The following is an 18,143-nucleotide window of genomic DNA, read 5'->3' on the forward strand; positions in this document are numbered from 1 at the left end:
TACTCTTAACATATGGGATGGGGATGTTTTTACTGTGATCCTGAGTGTTGGATGGAGGGGGGGGTGCATGCAATATTTCATCTATTTCATATAGGATGCAGCCATTGGCTAAAGAGATGTTGTGAAGACCCACGAGCAGTTTCAAGGGCTATGTCATTTGAACAAATAGCCGTGGCTCAGTCAGTAGGTGTTTTGAGGATACCGCATTTTGTGCAGAAGGAATGAAGTAGAGTTTGTGGACCTTTGGCCTGTATTTGATGGAAAAAAAGATTTGTATAATGCTGACAGACAGCATCTAAATAGTTTTGGTATTAGGTGTCTCAAGAGAGTTTTGTTCACAGAGACTGCTGAAGCACAAATTCAGGAAAACTTAAGCAATTAGGATGGATACAGGTGAATATGTGTGTGAAGGCACCCATGAGGCAAGTGGGTGTGAGAATGACCATCAAGTGCAGAATCTAGTCGCTCAAGCAAAAATATAGTCAATTCAGGAGGTAAAGATGGTTCACGTCTAAAGGCTTGCTGCAGTTTCTATATACTAATGCCAGAAGTATTAGGTACACAAGGGAAGAGTTTTTGGCATTGGTTAATGCAACCTTGCCAAAAAGTTATTGCCATTAGTGAGACTTGGCTACAAGCAGATGATGTAGTTACATGGATAGAAGGGTTTAGTATTTTCAGGGAAGATAGGATGGGGTGGGGTACTTCTGATGATAGCAGATGAATTGCAGCCAAAAAGAATAGGAAATAAGTGGGAGAGTGGCTGTTCATTTGAAGCAGTCTGGTGTGAGATCAAGGCCAATAAGACAAAATATATGCTTGGTTGCTGCTATAGGCCAAGAAGTTCCAGGGATAATCTGGAAGACATGCATCAGCCAATTAGTACAACGAGTGCAGGTTGAATGATTATTATGGACTTCAACTATCGAGATAGAGATCATGTCAGGAAGGAAATGAAATTTATTCACCTCGTGAGAAATAATTACTTGAGGCAGCATGTGATGGAGGGGGACTCAAGGTGCAAGAGTATTGGACTTGGTCATAGGATTATAAGAGCTATCCATAACTAAGGTAACCACACTGCCTCCAATTGGCAAAAGTAATCATGCAGTCTTGCCTTGGGAGATTATAAAACATGATGAATATTCTTGTCAGAATATTCGTCATATTTTATGTTTCTGTGCCATGGCATAAAACATTGCTAGAAGTGCATGGGAGATAGTTAAGGGATATCTAGTGGAAGCAATATTAAATTGTATACCAAAGGTAAGGAGGGTGAATCAGGTAGGAGTTAGATGGATGAGTAATATCATTAAGCATTAGCTACAGAAGAAGAAAATGCTGTGGAGGATATACAAGGAGAATGATGGCTAGCTAACTCATAAACAGTACAAAGGGGAGGCAAGAAAGGTGGTGACCAGTAAGGTAGGGAAGGCAAAATCAGATTATGAGAAGAAACTAGCTAAGCAGTAATAAGGAAATCTCAAAGAGCTTTTTCGCTAAGTGGCAAGTAAAAGGAAAAATGACTAATGAAGAATAATCTTAATGAGTGCTGATGGTCATGAGGTGACTGAAGCAGATAAGATAGTTGAGTTATTGAGTGACCACTTTGCAAGGGTATATCGCATAAGCGAGGTTAATGCTGCAATATATGTGACAGAGACTAATGTGGGAACAAAGGTGGATGAATTGGAGGTTCTTAGGATATTGCAGACTCTCAATGTAAATACAGCTGTGGATCCCACAGATGGGATATCAGCTAGGGTTGTGTGAGAATGTGCAAGGGAAATGGCCATGCCTCTGACTAGGCTCTATAGGTCTCAGCTCTGGTATAGAGTTCCAAGGGAAGTGAAAGAGGGCAAAATAATTCCTATGCATAAGAGAGGTTTGAGACTGCAGTAGCAAATTATAGACCAATCAGTATCTCAGATGTGGTGGTAAAATTACTAGAAAAATTGGTCAAAATGAAAATTTAAGATAGATAAAAATATGGTACTGTATGAGGGTCAACATGGTTTTGTGAAAGGTCGGTCATGCTTTAGAACTCTTGGAGATGGATTAAGATACTGGTTATGTGGATAAGAGAGTGGCTGCTGGACAGATACGAAGGAGCAGAATCCAGGCGAAAGCTTGTGACAAGTAATGTGATGCGAGGTACAGTGCTAGGACCTATGCTGTTTAATTTGTACATAAATGATATAGGAAAAAATCTGAAAGGAAATATTCAGCTGTTTGCTGAAGATGCAAAATTAGGTGGAGTAATGGTGAATCAAGGCAATGTGGAGAGTCTGCAGGATGATTTAAATAGGCTGTCAGTAAGGGCAAAAGATAAGTATCAGTTTAATGTGGAGAAATGTAAAGTTATGTATTCTGGGATAAATAGATTACAGGCTGTGTACCACACGAGCAGAAAGGCACTCCAGTCTGTCCAAAGTAGGTCAAGCTGCAGGCACATGGAAATTTATAAACTTCAGGCTGTGTAAAAGGATGAAGCTGATCCCTTTGAGAAGAGATGAATGTAGTTAGCAAGCATGGTTTAAAATTGGTATGGAGATTATATTTCTGGAGAACTTAAGTTATCTTGTCAGATATACCATGAAAAGAATAGTTCTGTTGGACCTTGTGTGTCAGTTGTAGGAGGGATGGTTGGGGTATGCAATATTTTGTAGTCACTGGCTAAAAAAGTGTTGTAGTGGTAAATAAGTTTTAGTTTTCAGATCTATGTCATTAGCACAAATAGCCCTGGCTCTGTGTTTAAGGATACTATACTGCTATGATCAGTGGTGGTGTGATTGCTTATTTAATTGCTGGGTTTTCTATAAATAGATTTTTTTTTTTTTGCATGAAATTGCTGAGACTATAGGCATTTCAAAAGAACACGTAAGATATATTTTGAATGAATTATTGCAAATGAAAAAGTTTTGTGCAAGATGGGTGCAGCGCTTGCTCACAGCAGATCAAAAATGCACTCGTATGAAAATCTGAATAGTGCTTGGAGCATTTTAACAAGAATAAAACTGATTTTGTGCATCGATTTATTACTATGGATGAGGCTTGGATTCACCATTACACACCAAAATCCAAAGAGCAGCCAAAAACAGTGGACAGAAGCTGGTTGTTCAGCGCCAAAGTCGGTTCCATCAGCAGAAAAGGTCATGGCATCGGTGTTTTGGGATGCTAAAGGCATTTTGTTTATTATCTTGAAAAGGGTAAAACAATAACTGAGGAATATTATTCCGATCTTTTAACCAGACTAGATGAACAAATTTGTGAGAAAAGACCCAGTTTGCAGAAGAAGAAAATCAACTGCAAAGGTATTTTGGCAATGGGAAAATTAAGAGATCTGCACTATGTATTGTTGGAATATCCACCCTATTCCCCAGATTTGGCTCCCTCTGACTTCGAATCAGGAGGTGATTGCAGCTGTAGAGCGGTATTTTGCAGATCTAACTGAGAACCACTACAGGGACAGGATAATGGCGCTGGAGCATCACTGGAATAAATGTATTAGTCTTAAGGGAGGTTATGTTAATAAAAATAATTTTGAAATTATAAATTAATTTTCTCATCATTAGGCCGAGAACTTTTCAGACCACCCTCGTATATCAAGACCGAATGTTCATGGTGTGCGGTGATCATCCACCAAGTAGCAATATCATTGATATTATATTTTTAATTTATTCCCATTAAAGATTTCCCCAATTATTTCCAGACTTCGCATGATTCCTAAAAGTAAACACAATATATTAATGCCTCATGAAGAGAACACTTTTAGGTTCTAAATTGAAATATATGATGGATATGAAGTATAGAGGAGTGATGTATTTTATCCATATGGATGATGGTTAATAGCCTGGGTGTGTGTTCAAAATACATGCACCTTTAAGCCCTTTGAAAAGCTATACAGATGGCACAGTAGGTCAAATTCTTAGCATTCTAGTAGTTTTAAATCGCTGTTGGATTGTGATAGAGTGGAATTTTAGGAACTCCTATCTTATCACAATCTAACACGCATTTCCAAACAAAAAAGGGAGATAAATACAGGTGATTGCCTCTGAGTATAAAATAATTGCTATCTATATATATATCAAGCATGTTTTGTTATGAGAAGTTAAATAAGTGTGTATTTTGTGCCATTCACGAATGAGTTAAAGTTAATAATGAATGTGTAAAACGTTAGCAGAGTTTTATGAATTAATATGTATCAATAGATATAGAATGTTAGCACAAATTCAACATGGGGGGGGGGGGAGTGAAGTCCAAAGGTCACGGAGCAGTGATGCGAGGGTGCGGCTACCCCAAGCAAACAGCGTGACGTCAGTGCACGTACGATAATGGAGAAGGCCAGACGCAAGACCACGTGAGTGTTAGCTGGACATCGCGAAATGCGTGAAATGCCGAGAAAAAAAAGAGGGAAATATAAGAGTCATGCAACCCTGAAAAAAGGCTTTTTGTCCCTGGATCTACTAGTCTTCATCTCTCACTGTGGTGAAGGGCGGCAGTGCCTCCATACCGGAGGATTCCGATTAAGGCAGCAGCGGAGCTCGGCGATCGTATCTCCGCGGAAGAAATAAGGCCGGCAGTCCATAGAAGGCCAGATTCCAGTAGACCATTGATGAGATACAGAACCAAGGGGCAGATAAGTAGACTTTATTTGTGTTTCACTGAATGTGAATGAGAGATTTGTGCCACGTTGATAAGTTCAGAAAAGGGAACATTAATGATACTGAATAAGACTGTGTTGCTATTGTTTAGAGAGGGTTGCCTTTAATCTTACTGCCAATTGCTGTGATAAAGTTCATTAATATGTTGTAAGGAGTTACGAATATGTCTAGTGTGAGGAATTGCTAGTTTATAAAGGGATTGTAAAAGATATAAATGCTATCTTGTGTGGTCTGACAGAACTACTGAGATTTAGAAAGATTGTGATAATCATGCATGTTTAAAGTAGTTAAGAGTATAAATAAGATTCTTACTTTAATTAAATTCTTACTAAATTACAGCATAATCAGTTGTAAGTATATTTGTAGTATTGTAAATGTTTTAACTCTCTCCTGACTGTCAGGAACTCCCTTAAGATGGGAATTAAGCTAATAGTATTGAATGTACATATTTTTGATATATAATAAACCTTGCTTTTGTATCTAACTAAGACTATCTGTGATTTCTGGAATCCGATGCACCTCTTATAAAATTAATACGAGCCTATGCGGGAGACTAGAGAAAAGTAAAGTTTGGCCACGTCTGCAAAATTGCTAGGTATTATTTAAGTACTGTCCTGAGATTACCTCTTGATTGTTAATATTACTAATCTAATAGCGCTAAGTGGTGCAGCAAAATATAAATTTTCTTGGCGTTTTACAAGAGGTAAATCTCAGCCACTCTGATACCCTGGTGTTGCCTCGATCTCGAGGAAATTCCATTGTCCCTCAGAGGCACCACGTGATATCCGATTGAGAGTATAACGGAGATCTGACACAAAGACAAAAGAATAGTTATAACAGTAGAAAGTCGACACAACACTGCTCAGAAGGTGAGCTCTGAGCAATAGTACCTAGATGCTGATTGGTTATTGTGTCAACCAATCCAATTGAATGTTATCATTTGTCATGAGTTGCTGTTTTTGTTTTCTGAGTTGCATCTGTTTTGTGTGCATGAAGTGTGAACTGACATGATAGGCAAATTTTTAATATATAGTTTTCAATAAATTTATTATAACTTTTTTGCCCATATTTACAACAAGAAACAGTATTATAGTCGAAGGAGGTAAGCCTTGTCTCCCTCTTTCAAATTTTACACCTTTGAGTAATTCAAATATACAGACCAAATATAGCATTCTCCTTCATTATTGTTTTCTAATATACAGTATCTTAAAACAAACACATTGTCCCCAACTCTGTGCAGATTTGGTTACAATCAATTGCATTAGACCAATTAAGATGAGCAGTGATGTGCTATACACTTAAAATTTTCATACATCGGTAAAAATGCAATCGTATGGTCAAACTGACATGAATTTTTGTACGAAGGGTGCATAAGCCACAACCAGGAGCCCTCCAAGGGTATTTGCCGCCCCTTAAAAAATAACTAAAAGAAACTGCATGTAGCATTTACTACAATAAATAAAATATCCATGTTGCCGCCCGGGTGCGGTGCACCCTCGGGTTGGCGTGGTCCTGGCCACAACAGCACACCCAACTGAAATGGGCATGCAATACCAGTGATATACACACGCAAAGTAATCTACTGTTTATCCAACCCTTCAATTATCAGAAGAGCAAGCTCTGATAATTGAAGAGTTGTTTTGAAGGTCAGATAAATGATAGATTACTGCGTCCATGCACGTGCACACACACACAACGTTGATAAAAGTAAACTTAGCTGTGATGTGAAAAAAATGCATCTTAGTTAGATTTCTAGTACCGAGTTACCATCATTCAGACCACCTTTGGCCTGAATGATGATAACTAACCTTTGGGACATGCTTTTAACTAATATCTGATATGTTGCAACAGAAATATCCCCAGGCAAAGCCACTCCCATTGCTGATGTTGGCTGCTGTGATCTGGAGCGAGTTGCCCATTCTAATTCATCCCAAAGATGTTCGATGAGGTTGAGGTTAGGACTCTGAGCCCGCGAGTCAAACACCTCAACGTTGTTTTGTGGAAACCAGTCTTGAACATGCAGTGTAGTATGGCATGGAGCATTGTCATGCTGAAACACGTAAGAATCACTGCTGAAGTACTTCCAAGCATTGGAAGCATGAAGTTGTCCAGGAAGCATCAAACGTCATGGTTTTGGACCTTCCACCAATGGACAAACCCCCATCCAACTGAAACAGCCCCATACCATTACTGAGCATCCAGCAAGCATGACAGCTTGAATGATGCAGTTTTGCCAGAATCATTCCCTGGGTAACCATTTTCCAGATCCAAATACGACCATCAGAGTGAAAGATTTGGAATTGTTCATCAACAGTTCAGGAACAGCAGCAGCTATGTAATGATAACCTAAGGCATGCAACTGTCTGCACACAGTTCTAGTGCTGACAGACCACATCTACCGCTGATGACATACAGAATACTTGAACATTCCTAGACATTGATCTCAGTCAGTGAGTGCTATCTCAGCAAACATTTCCTGCTGAGATAGCACGTCAACTTTCAATCTATGAATAACCTAAGCAATGGTGGATTTCAGAATACTGAGATGGGTAGCAATGACACAGAAAAAAAAAAAAGACCACTGATGTGACCCTCCACTACCATCCCCAGAGTGGAACTCTGTTACTTCAGTTGAAAGTGGCATCTAGACATTGATTGCAATGTAAAACAACATGCAGCACATTCGACCTTTTATTACCATACTCAGGCAAACATTCCCTGAATATTTGCATGTGGTAGGATTCAAAATTTTCATGGCACGTAAGGTGTCCGAATACAGGCAGTCTTCAGTTTACGCAGATTCACAATAACGCCGGTTGCCTGCGCATACTTTCTTACTGTAGTGTGGTTGACTGAGAAATGGCGCTAGCAGGCACTCTAGTGTTTGAGTGTTTACCGAGCTACTACGACGTATATGTATCAAACCTAGTTTTAATGTTGAATCTACCTAATTGTTCTATTTAATTTTTTTACGTACATACGTATTTAAATTGATAAAGTACATAATTACATACCATGTCTGATAATAGAAGTACAGAAAAATTAGCAGAACTTGGTGTTAAGAAGGCGCGGAAATCAATCACACTTGAAAAGAAGATGGAGGTGATTCAAAGAATGGAAGATGGGCAGACACGTGCTAATGTCTGTAGAAGTATGAACTTACCTCCATCGACTGTTACTACAATTATGAAAAATGCAGATAGAATAAAACAGTCTGTGCAACAATCTATGGCTGTACTAAATGCAAACCATGTAAGTTATAGCAGGGGTAAACTTCATGAAAAAAATGGAAAAATTATTATCATTGTGGGCGGATGACATGAATCAGAAAAACACTCCTCTGACGCAGGCTGTTATAACTGATAAAGCAAAAACAATTTTTGAGGACATTAAAAAGACAGATGGGGAGCAAAGAAACATTTTTAGGAAGCAAAGGTTGGTTCATGAGATTTAAGTCTCGAAGTAAGTGTCACAGTGTTAAATTATCTGGTGAGGCGGCAAATGCAGATGTTGCGGCAGCGGCCGCTTTTCCTAAAGAATTTCAAGACTGTATAGAACAAGGAAGTTATCATTCTGATCTCATTTTTAATGTTAATGAGACTGGGCTCTACTGGAAAAAATTGCCATCACGCACCTTCATTTCCTGTGAAGAACGTTCCGCTCCAGGTTTTAAAAGCTGCAAAAGATAGACTTACGCTTTTGTTGGGTGCAAATGTCTCCGGAATTTTGAAGCTTAAACCAATGTTGGTGTACCATTCACAGACACCACGTGCCTTCAAGGGTCTAAAAGCCATGCTGCCAGTCTATTGGAAATGGAACAAGAAAGCTTGGGGTTACACAAGATGTTTTTATAGATTGGTACACAAATTATTTTTGTCCTACCATGCTTCGCTTCTGTAAAGAAAATGATTTGCCAACCAAGGCATTGCTTCTATTGGATAATGTCCCTGGACATCCTCAAAACCTTGCTGAAATAAGAATACCATTGGATGTCAAGGTTGTTTACATGCACCCAAACACAACATCGCTTTTGCAACCGATAGATTAGGGGATTATATCAATCTTCAAAGCCTATTACCTCTCTATAACATTTATGGAAATGGTAAGAGTCTTGGACACTTCAGGAAAAACTATTAAAGACTATTGGCAGTCATTCGATATTTTGAAGGGCATTAACAATACCGAGGCAGCTTGGAACGACGTGTCAGCAAAGTGTTTAAAAGGAGCATGGCGAAAACTTCTTCCAGCATTTGTGCACAACTTCGAGGAATTAGAGCAAGAGGAGAATGTTATTGAAGATGTTACCAAGCTTGTGCAAGAGGTGGGATTGTGCGAAATAAGACTTCTGTCACAGCTGAAGATGTGACAGAAGTCTTAGAGAGCCATGATAAACCGCTTTCCAATGAAGACTTAAAAGAATAAGCTGAACAATTAAGTCAACATCCAAAGGAGGAGAAAGAAAACGAAGAAGGTACTCTGAGAGATATGAAAAAGGCGAACTTACAGCGTATCCTTGCAAGCATAGTTATCTCCATTCAGTTAACACTGGATACTTTTTTTAAAAAAATGCAGGTGATCCAAAACCAGGAACTTCAACATAGAAATATGTAATATCTTTTCGAAGTGTCATTTTTTTGTATATAATTTTGTTGTTTTCATTATTAATAATTTTATTTTAACAAATATATATGTATGTATTATCAAAGCTTTAAATATAATAATGTTACACATACTTCATGTGCATATTTTTGACTGCACGGAACATAACTTCATACCTCCCATTAAAATTGGGTTCGTTTTACGCCGATTCAGCTTAAGCCCATTTTTTTTCAGGAATGGAACTGCAGCATGAACCGAGGGCTGCCTGTACTTTTGTTAACATAGAGTATACACACACATACACTTCTTATTTGTTGAGTGTAATCTCCTATCACAGGTCAGCGATCACTTTGGTAAATTTTGAGTGATCTTCAGCCATTCTGAATAGTCTTTCAGAGCTCGTGTCAGTTCACTGTCTGATGTTTGCCAGCCAAGATCTTCTTTGTCTTCTCCTTCCATATATTTGCCATTTTATACTCAATTGAAGTATCTTATAGAAGTGACCAAGATATGCAGTTTTTCTTTTTTATATGGTATTTAAAAGTTCACGAGGTTTCTCCATTCGTGCCAGTACTCCTTGATTAGATGTTTTTGCTGTCCTTGAAATTTTTGACATTCATCTGTATAACTACATCTCAAAGGCTTCAAGTTTTTTTGGGTTTTTTTAAATTTTTATTTTTATTTTTATCAATGTTGTCTTCAAGGTCTCCAGATTTCTGCACTGTACAGCAGTACAGACCACACACAGCATAACAACATTTACACAATGTTGATTTCATCTGGAGAAAATTTTTCTTACTTGACATTTCAAATCTAACTTTTATTTCCATTTCCTGGTTGTATTCTTCATTTAACTAGTTTAACTGGTTAAATTAACCTTCATTTAACTTCACTGTCACCCTTTCTATTTGTTTCCTGTTTAAAAAAAGTGATAAATTAAGAGTTGGTTCCTTGCTTATTACCATGAATTTAGTTTTGGTGATATTTATTCTTAATCTAATTTTTTCACTCTCATCATTCACTAGTCTGAGAAGATTTTGAAGATCCTGAATATTGTCAGCCAGGAGAACTGTGTCATCAGCATATCAGATGTTACTGATGATTTCACCATTTACATTAACATTTTCCTCTCTTCCTTTTAAGATTTTTGAAATATGGCTTCTGAGTATATGTTAAAAAAAGGAGAGGTGACAGCACACATCCTTGCCTTATTCCTCTTTCGATGTTAATGGAGTCTGTAATAACATCATCAACTTGAACAGATGCCTTTTGGTTCCAATATAAGTTTTCGATGATAGTGATGCCTACGATTTAATCCAATTCTTTTTAACAATTCAATCATTTTAGTATGTTGGACCTTGTCAAATGCTTTCTTGAAGCTGATGAAGCAAATGAATACGTCCTTGTTTTGGTCACTACATTTTTGTAATAAGATTTGAGAACAAAAAACAGGCTTCTTTCGTTTGCAAATTATTTCTAAAATTTCCGAATTGGGTATCACTGATGGTGTCTTCACATTTTCTGTATATTCTTTTTTGAATTATTTTCAGAAACATTTTGAGAACAAGACTCATTAGACTGATCATTCTATAGTCATTACAAGTTTTAGCATTTGCTTTTTTAAGTAGCATGATGAAAGTCAACTGTAAGCAGTCTTGAGAGATTATGCCTGTATCGTAGATCTGATTAAATAACTTTACTAATATAGTAATGTTTTCACTTAATAATAACTTTACTATTTCTGCTGATACTCTATCAGGGCCTAAGGCTTTATAAGTTTTAGATGAGTTCAGTGCATATTCTATCTCTGATCTTAAAATGTATGGTCCTTCCATCTGTTCAAAAGTATTTTCTGGGGTTTGTCTGTTATCAGTAAAGAGTTCTTCTACATATTTCATTCATTCTTGTATTTTATTATCCTCTTCGGATATTATTTCTCCCTTTTTGTTTCGAAGAATAAATAGTTGTGTTTTCTTAAAATATACCTGAGATCTCTTTCAGTTTTTTGTGTAGATTAAAACTGTCATGCTTTTCCTGTAGAAATTCTATTTCTTTATATTTATCATTCATCCATTTGCTTCTTTGATCTTGTCTTCTGAACCTGAATTTTCTGAAGTATCACATGAGGGAGGATATGAATGAGTTACTAAAAGTAGCAAAAGAAAAGAGTGAGAGAGAGAGTTAAAATAGTAAGTCTATTGCCACAGTACAGAGTTGAGATGAGGAGGTGGAGGAGGGCCATAATAACGAATGAGTCAATGTATAGGTTATTCAAGAGGATCAATGTGGAATTTGTGAGTGAGTTTGACGGATGAAAGGATTTATACAAGAAGGATGGTTTGTATCCACTGAAGAATGGATTTGGTGTCAGAGTTTGGAAAAAAATGTTGAATAAAGCAAAAGTGAATGTGAGCTTTTAGGGAGAAAGCTGTTGAATGAGTACACAGATACGTACTAAATTAGGCATTTTATGTTCATTCTTACACATAAAATGCCTAAGTTAGTACCACTGGTAACAAAACAGAATGGGATAGCACAGAAAGTGTAAGGACAGTGGTGGGCTTAAGGTGGCTATCGAGCTTTATGTTCACTAATGCCAAGAGCATTTGAAACAAGGGGAGGAGTTTTTTGCATTGGTTAGTTCATCCTGGCCAGAGGTTATTGGCATTAATGAGACATGGCTGACAGAAGATGATATAGTTAGTGAGATAGAATGTGAAAGGTATAGTGTGTTCAGGGAGAAGAGAGACAAAAGAATGGGGGGGAGAAGTATTATTCATGATAGCTGATGAACTGCGACAAAAGAGAGAGTAGGAGTCCAACTGCATGTCAGTGAAAATAGTACATTTGAGGCTATCTGGTGTGAGATAGTGGCCAGCAGAACAATATATACATTGGGCTGCTTCTATAGACAGAGGATGTAAAGGATGATGGAGATAATATGCATCAGCAAATAAGCTCAATAAGTGGAAGGCAGCTAATTATTATGGAGAACTTCAACTATGGAACACAGCCTGGAAGGAGGAAAGAACACATGGGAGGAAAGAAATGGAATTTATGCAGTTACTAAGAGATAAATATCTGAGGCATCATGTGATGGAATGTACTATGGGTCTGAGAGTGCTAGATCTAGTGACTGCATCAGAGAATTTGTCCTTAACCAATATGACCACATTGTCACCAAATGGTGAAAATGATCATATGATCTTGACCTAGGTGGCAGCAAAATGTGTAGAAATTTCAGTTAAGAATAGGTATATGTGGAATTACGTCTGGTATCTGATGAGCTTAGCAGATTGTCTGAATCAGTGCGATCACATGTGAAACTGCAAGGATTCGATGTTGATAGTGAATGGGAAGTAGTAAAGGAGTTTGAGGAAAGTAACAGAAGACTGCATTACCTAGAGACAGGAGAATAAAACAAGTGGGAATTAAATGGATGAAATCATTAAGCTGGAGCTACAAAAAATAAAAAAATAAAAATAAATAAAATAAAAAATTAGTGGAGGAAATTCAAGGAGAAAGGTCAGAAGAATAACCAATGTGGTAAGAAAGACAAAAGCAGAGTATGAAACTTTCAGTATGTTGTAATTAAAATAAAGAATATTAATGGCAGAATGATTTTAATGACTCCTGATAGGAGGAGGAGGTAACGAATCAGGAAAATAATAGAATTATTAAGTGAACACTTTGCAAGAGTATAACATTCAGTTGGAAATACTAAAGTAACAATAGAGGCAAAGGCTTATATGGAAACTCAGGTAAATGAACTAGATGTACATAGCATATTACAGTTGATGTGGATATAGCAGGTATATAGATGATATACAGGGTGTTCGGGATAAATTTGACAGTTTCGTAAGGAAAAAGAAAATCTTCTTTGTATCTATTAAATTTAATGAATTGACAAAAAAACATTACAGGCAGAGTTAATTACAATACTATCAACAAGATTTACTCAAAATAACCACCATTAGCATCGATCACAGCTTCAATTCTGCTTCGGAACCTCGAACAAGCTGATGCTACAGTCTCCCTGGGAAGGGCCGCAAAAACTGTTTTAATTTTATCCATTAACTGGGCTTTTGTATTACTGGAAGTGCGATTGGTGTCTTTTTCAACTGCGCCCCATACAAAATAATCCATGGGGTTAAGGTCTGGGGAGTTTGGAGGCCAAACATTTGGACTGGTGAAGTCGTAGAAATTTTCAGACAACCATTTTTGACTTTTCCCAGAGGTGTGGCAAGGGGCCGAATCCTGCTGCCATACATACGGCCTACCATTGGCTACCCTTGTTATCCAGGGCTTGACTACAGTTAGCAACTCCACGAACAAAGCCCGAATTCCAATGCCAGGGTTCTTCAACACCTGTTCCTGCAGATTTGCGAGGAATTCTGCTGTACGAACGCAATCAGATCGTCTGCTAGGGATCTTTCTTCTTGCTACATCCTCGTAGTCACCATTGCAAGTCTCTAGTTCATGCCTGATTGTTTTTACTGTATTCAGGGAGCATTGGGCAGCAGTCGTAATATCCTTATTTTGATGGCGGGCACGAATCATCATGATACAAGTTATTCTCTTCCATGATTCAGGTGGGTTCCAGCTATCCATCCTTTCTGACATCTTGTATATGAATGAAGAAGGGTCCAAACTTTTAAATGAAGAGAAGTGTGTATTAATACATGTAACTTACGGAAAAATATAATTAATTATAAATATGTCAAATTTATCCCGAACACCCTGTAGCAGCTCGGGTTTTATAAGAAAGTGCTGGGAAATCAGCAGCGCCTTTCATCGTATTATTTAACCTCCCTACCGGACAATGTGGATGAAATAGTGACACCAAATTGCACTTCTTATCCATGTTATTCAATGGGTGTTAGAGCTTCGTATCCAGATTTAGCTGAACAGCTATAGACATCATGGCCGGTTGGGGGGTTAATCTAAGTCTCAACTTTGGGTTAGTCCCAAGAGAACAAAAAAGTGGGAAAATAGTTCAGCTGCATAAAGAAGTCTCCAAGACAAATGCAGCAAATTACCGACCAATCAGCATATATCCAGAAAGATTTTCCAGAATGAATTCATTTCTATATTTGGTTCTTAATCAACTTCTTCAATACTTTGAAGAAGTTGGTTAAGAACAAAATACAGGAATGGATAGACACAAATGGAATACTATATGGGGGACAAGATGGCTTGTGAAGAGCAGGTCATGTCTCAGTAACCTGCTCATGTTTTATAATACAGTGACACTGATGGATTTTGCAAAGGCTTTTAACAGGATACCACATGGAATTCTAATTAATAAATTGCAGCACATGGGGATGGATATGAAGTTGGTGAAGTGGATAAGAGAGTGGCTGATGAAGAGATATCAGAGAGTACTTTATTCAGGAGTAGAATCCAGTAGAAGGCCTGTGACTAATGACATGCCACAGAGTTCTATTCTTGGGCTGTTACTATTTAATTTGTACATTACGATATAGGAAAGTATCTGAGAATAACTGTTTAGTTGTTTCCCAATGATGCAAAATTGGATAGAGCAATAGTTAATACAGATGACGCTAAAATTTTGCAGAATGATTTGGATAGACTTCAGTTGGGACAAAGAGAATCATTTTAATGTTAGTTAAATATCAGCTTAATGTGGCAAAGTGTAGTTATGCATTTTGGGGTGAAAAGATTAACAGCTTTGTACAACAATGATGGACCTGTACTCCAGGAAATTGATGAAGCCAGGGATTTGGGGGATGTTAGTGGACAGCAAGTAAAAGTTTAGAGGACTTTTACTTGCTGTCCACTTAGTGAATTACTTGGTTACTGAAGAATACCGTGATGAGCAGAGAAGTATTTCATTATACCTCTTTATACGTTTTGGTAAGATTCCATCTTGACTACATGTGCAGATCTGGTCACCTGAGTTTCTCGGAGACGAGGAGGAGGCAGAGATGATCCAGAGGCGAGTGACCAAGATGGTAGCAGGTCTCTGGAATGAACCTTATGAGGACAGGATGAAGATTTGGGGATTGCAGAAATTGGTTGACAGGCAGAAAAGGGGTAATATGATTGAAACATACAAATTACTGAAGGATGCCTGCATAGTTGGCCAAGTGGCTAGCGTATCTGCTCTCCAGCCAAAAGGATGTGGATTCAAATCCCATCGTCGGCATGGATGTTTGTGATTGTCTGTGAGAATACTAGTGGTGGTAATCAGCAGTAGATGGTGTTGGTGAATATGATAAAGGTAGTTGTGGTTGGTTGTAGGAGAGTTGTAGAGTAGGTGTCCTCCTTCAATGAGTCCTTGGACTCCATGGAGGTGTTACATAATAATAATGATAATTTTTACAAGATTAATATAAAAAAAATTTTTCAGAACAGGCCTCTGGAGGTGGGGACTAGAGACTAACTTTGGAAACTGAGCAAGAGTGTAGTTAGCATGGGTGTCAGGACTAGGTTTTTTGCTTGGAGAGTGGTGAATGAGTGGAATAGGCTGCCAGAGTCTGTTGTAGGAGCGATGACTGTGAATAAGTTCAAAACAAAGTAGGATAGGCATACTGTGCGAATGTTGGATAGTGCTTGGTGATGTTCAGGGCTTCCTTTGATGAGACTTTTTTTTTTTTTTTTTTTTTTTTATGTTGGGCCCATACACAGGAGGTTGATTGGTCAACCTATAGTACATTAGTACTGTTGTATGGGTGGTGGGTTGGGAAAGGAGGAATTTCTTTACATTTGATTTGAATGACTTTAAATTGTATTCGTTGGGAAACACAGCAGGTGGGAGACTGTTCCACAGTGCAGCAGTTGCAGGGATGAAGGAAGAGGAAAAGAAATTTGTTCTGTTTGTTTCTAGGTGTACTGTGAAGGGATGTTGTGCAGCAGCTGCACGTGTTCCAATGAGCTTAGTACCGAGCGGGGGAATTATTGATGTTATTTCGGATGAGCATTTCCCATGGAAATATTTGTAGAATATACTTACTGCAGAGACCAAACATCTGTGTGAAAGTTGGGGGGGAGTTGGTAAGGGATGGATCATTGATAAGTCCAATTGCCCTCCTCTGTATTGAGTCGAGCATTTTGAGAGAGCGACTACGGACTCGAATAGAGTAGCCCATAATAATAATAACCTATTATTATGTGGATAGGAGCCTGTGTAGCTCAGTGGATGTGGCGTTTGCACACCACCGCGCTTGGCCGCACGAAGGAAGTCTTGGTTTCGAGTCTAGTCGGCGACTAGAGGAAATTTTTCTAAGCCTTTTTTCGACCGGTTCCCGAGTTAGTCGATCTCTGGCACGGGCAAGCAGGTTTTTCCTCCCGGAAACTCGGGTTTTTCGTCCTGTAAACTCAAGAAAATCGACCGTAGAACCCACATTATTTCAGACATTAAATATTTGTGTTACGGTTAGGGACCACGAGATGGCGGCACATTTGAGCCGTCTCTCTTCACTGCGTACCGCTTAATTAGTGATAGCCTTGGGCCATCTGTCTCTGATTGGGTACCAGTGGAGATTGAACTGCCCACTCAGTCTCCAAAAGTTAGATAGGGCTAAATGGCCTCACCTACTCCCGTATATACGGGAATAAAAAGGCGTTAGCTGATTTTTTTTTTTTTTATTATGTGGATGATGTACCTACTGAACTTCTCTTTGTTTTCTTTTATTTCATGTAAGTTTTCTGGAACAGCTTTCCATGACAATGTTTCTGAAGGACTACAACCTTAGAAACATTGTCATGGAAAGACAATGTTTCTGAAAGTTGTTTAAATTCGATTGCTGTTTAAACAACAATTTCCTTCTCTCTCTTTTTTACCATCTGAATTACTAATGTGTTATAGGTTTTACAACCTTTCATATGTGAATTTGATATGTGTGTGTGTGTGTATAACATTAGAATACTCATTTACTGAAATAAATTACTTTCGTGAATTCTCTAATCAGCGAAACCAGGTACAATTTTATTATTATAAATTAAATGTCTAAAGGCAATAAATAACACATTTACACGTAAAACCTAATCCAGTAAGGGTATTCTAATTTTATGAAATTAGTTGTTTTTTCAGTGTGTCCAAAGCAATATTTTAATGGCAGTGCTAATTATTATTTTTATAAATAATAATAAAAAAAATTAACAAACCTAGCAGAAGAACCAAGGTAAGTTCCTAATCCTCCAGTACCAGTTGCAGGTGTCACTGGATAATAAATGGTATGAGCATTCTTGAAACTTGAGGCAACCATGTTTGCTCTCTTAGCCATTTCATAACTTTGTTTAGCAAGCTTCTTTTCTTGCTTAGTCAATTTCAGATCTTTGCGGTCAAGAAGCAGTGATTCATGCTCAAATGGTTCCTACATAAATAAAGATCAAAGGCTAAAACTAATGGCATATGCAGAATATTATTCCAATTTATAAAAAGGCACAAGTTCATTTTTAAAAGAGGTTTAACAAAATCTGATAATGATGGGTTACAAGAATTATATTATATTACAAAATATAAGCAGTGATTCTGATATCAAACATCAGTACTGTACTATATATTGCACTATTTGCTACAAGGCCAGGTATTATGTCTGTTAATTTCACATATTCTTTGGCAATTTTGTGGGATGGAAAAGAAAACAAATAAACAAAGTATGCAAAAAAAAAACTACCAATATCATATGAGACCTGTTAATGGATCAGAAAAGTCCTCAGAAAACTACTATCATCATACAAGACCTGTTAATGGATCTTCAGGTGAAAAGTCCTCAGAAAGCTTCCTTGATTCAAAATAAGATTCAAATCCAGTTCCAAATGAAGGGCAAATGTTGCAACATCCTACAAATGTGCTACTAGGGAAATGTTCTCACAACATCGGGATTTTATACAAGGATGTCGCATTATGAAATT

General features: G+C 37.7%; 1 protein-coding gene across 2 annotated transcripts in view; it reads right to left on the bottom strand.

Moving 5' to 3' along the window:
* The window catches only part of LOC150108851 (helicase ARIP4), a 619,923-nt gene that overhangs the window by 114,347 nt on the left and 487,433 nt on the right, over nt 1-18,143 (bottom strand). For both annotated transcript variants that reach the window (XM_090403746.1, XM_090403737.1), the window contains one exon: nt 17,394-17,602. In XM_090403746.1, coding sequence (XP_090259872.1) covers nt 17,394-17,602 — 209 coding nt within the window. The remainder of the gene's footprint in view (nt 1-17,393; nt 17,603-18,143) is intronic.

This window comes from Typopeltis vanoorti, chromosome 2 (genome assembly GCF_054136105.1).
Source record: "Typopeltis vanoorti isolate ZY-2024b chromosome 2, IOZ_Tvanoo_1.0, whole genome shotgun sequence".
Lineage (NCBI taxonomy): Eukaryota > Metazoa > Arthropoda > Arachnida > Uropygi > Thelyphonidae > Typopeltis > Typopeltis vanoorti.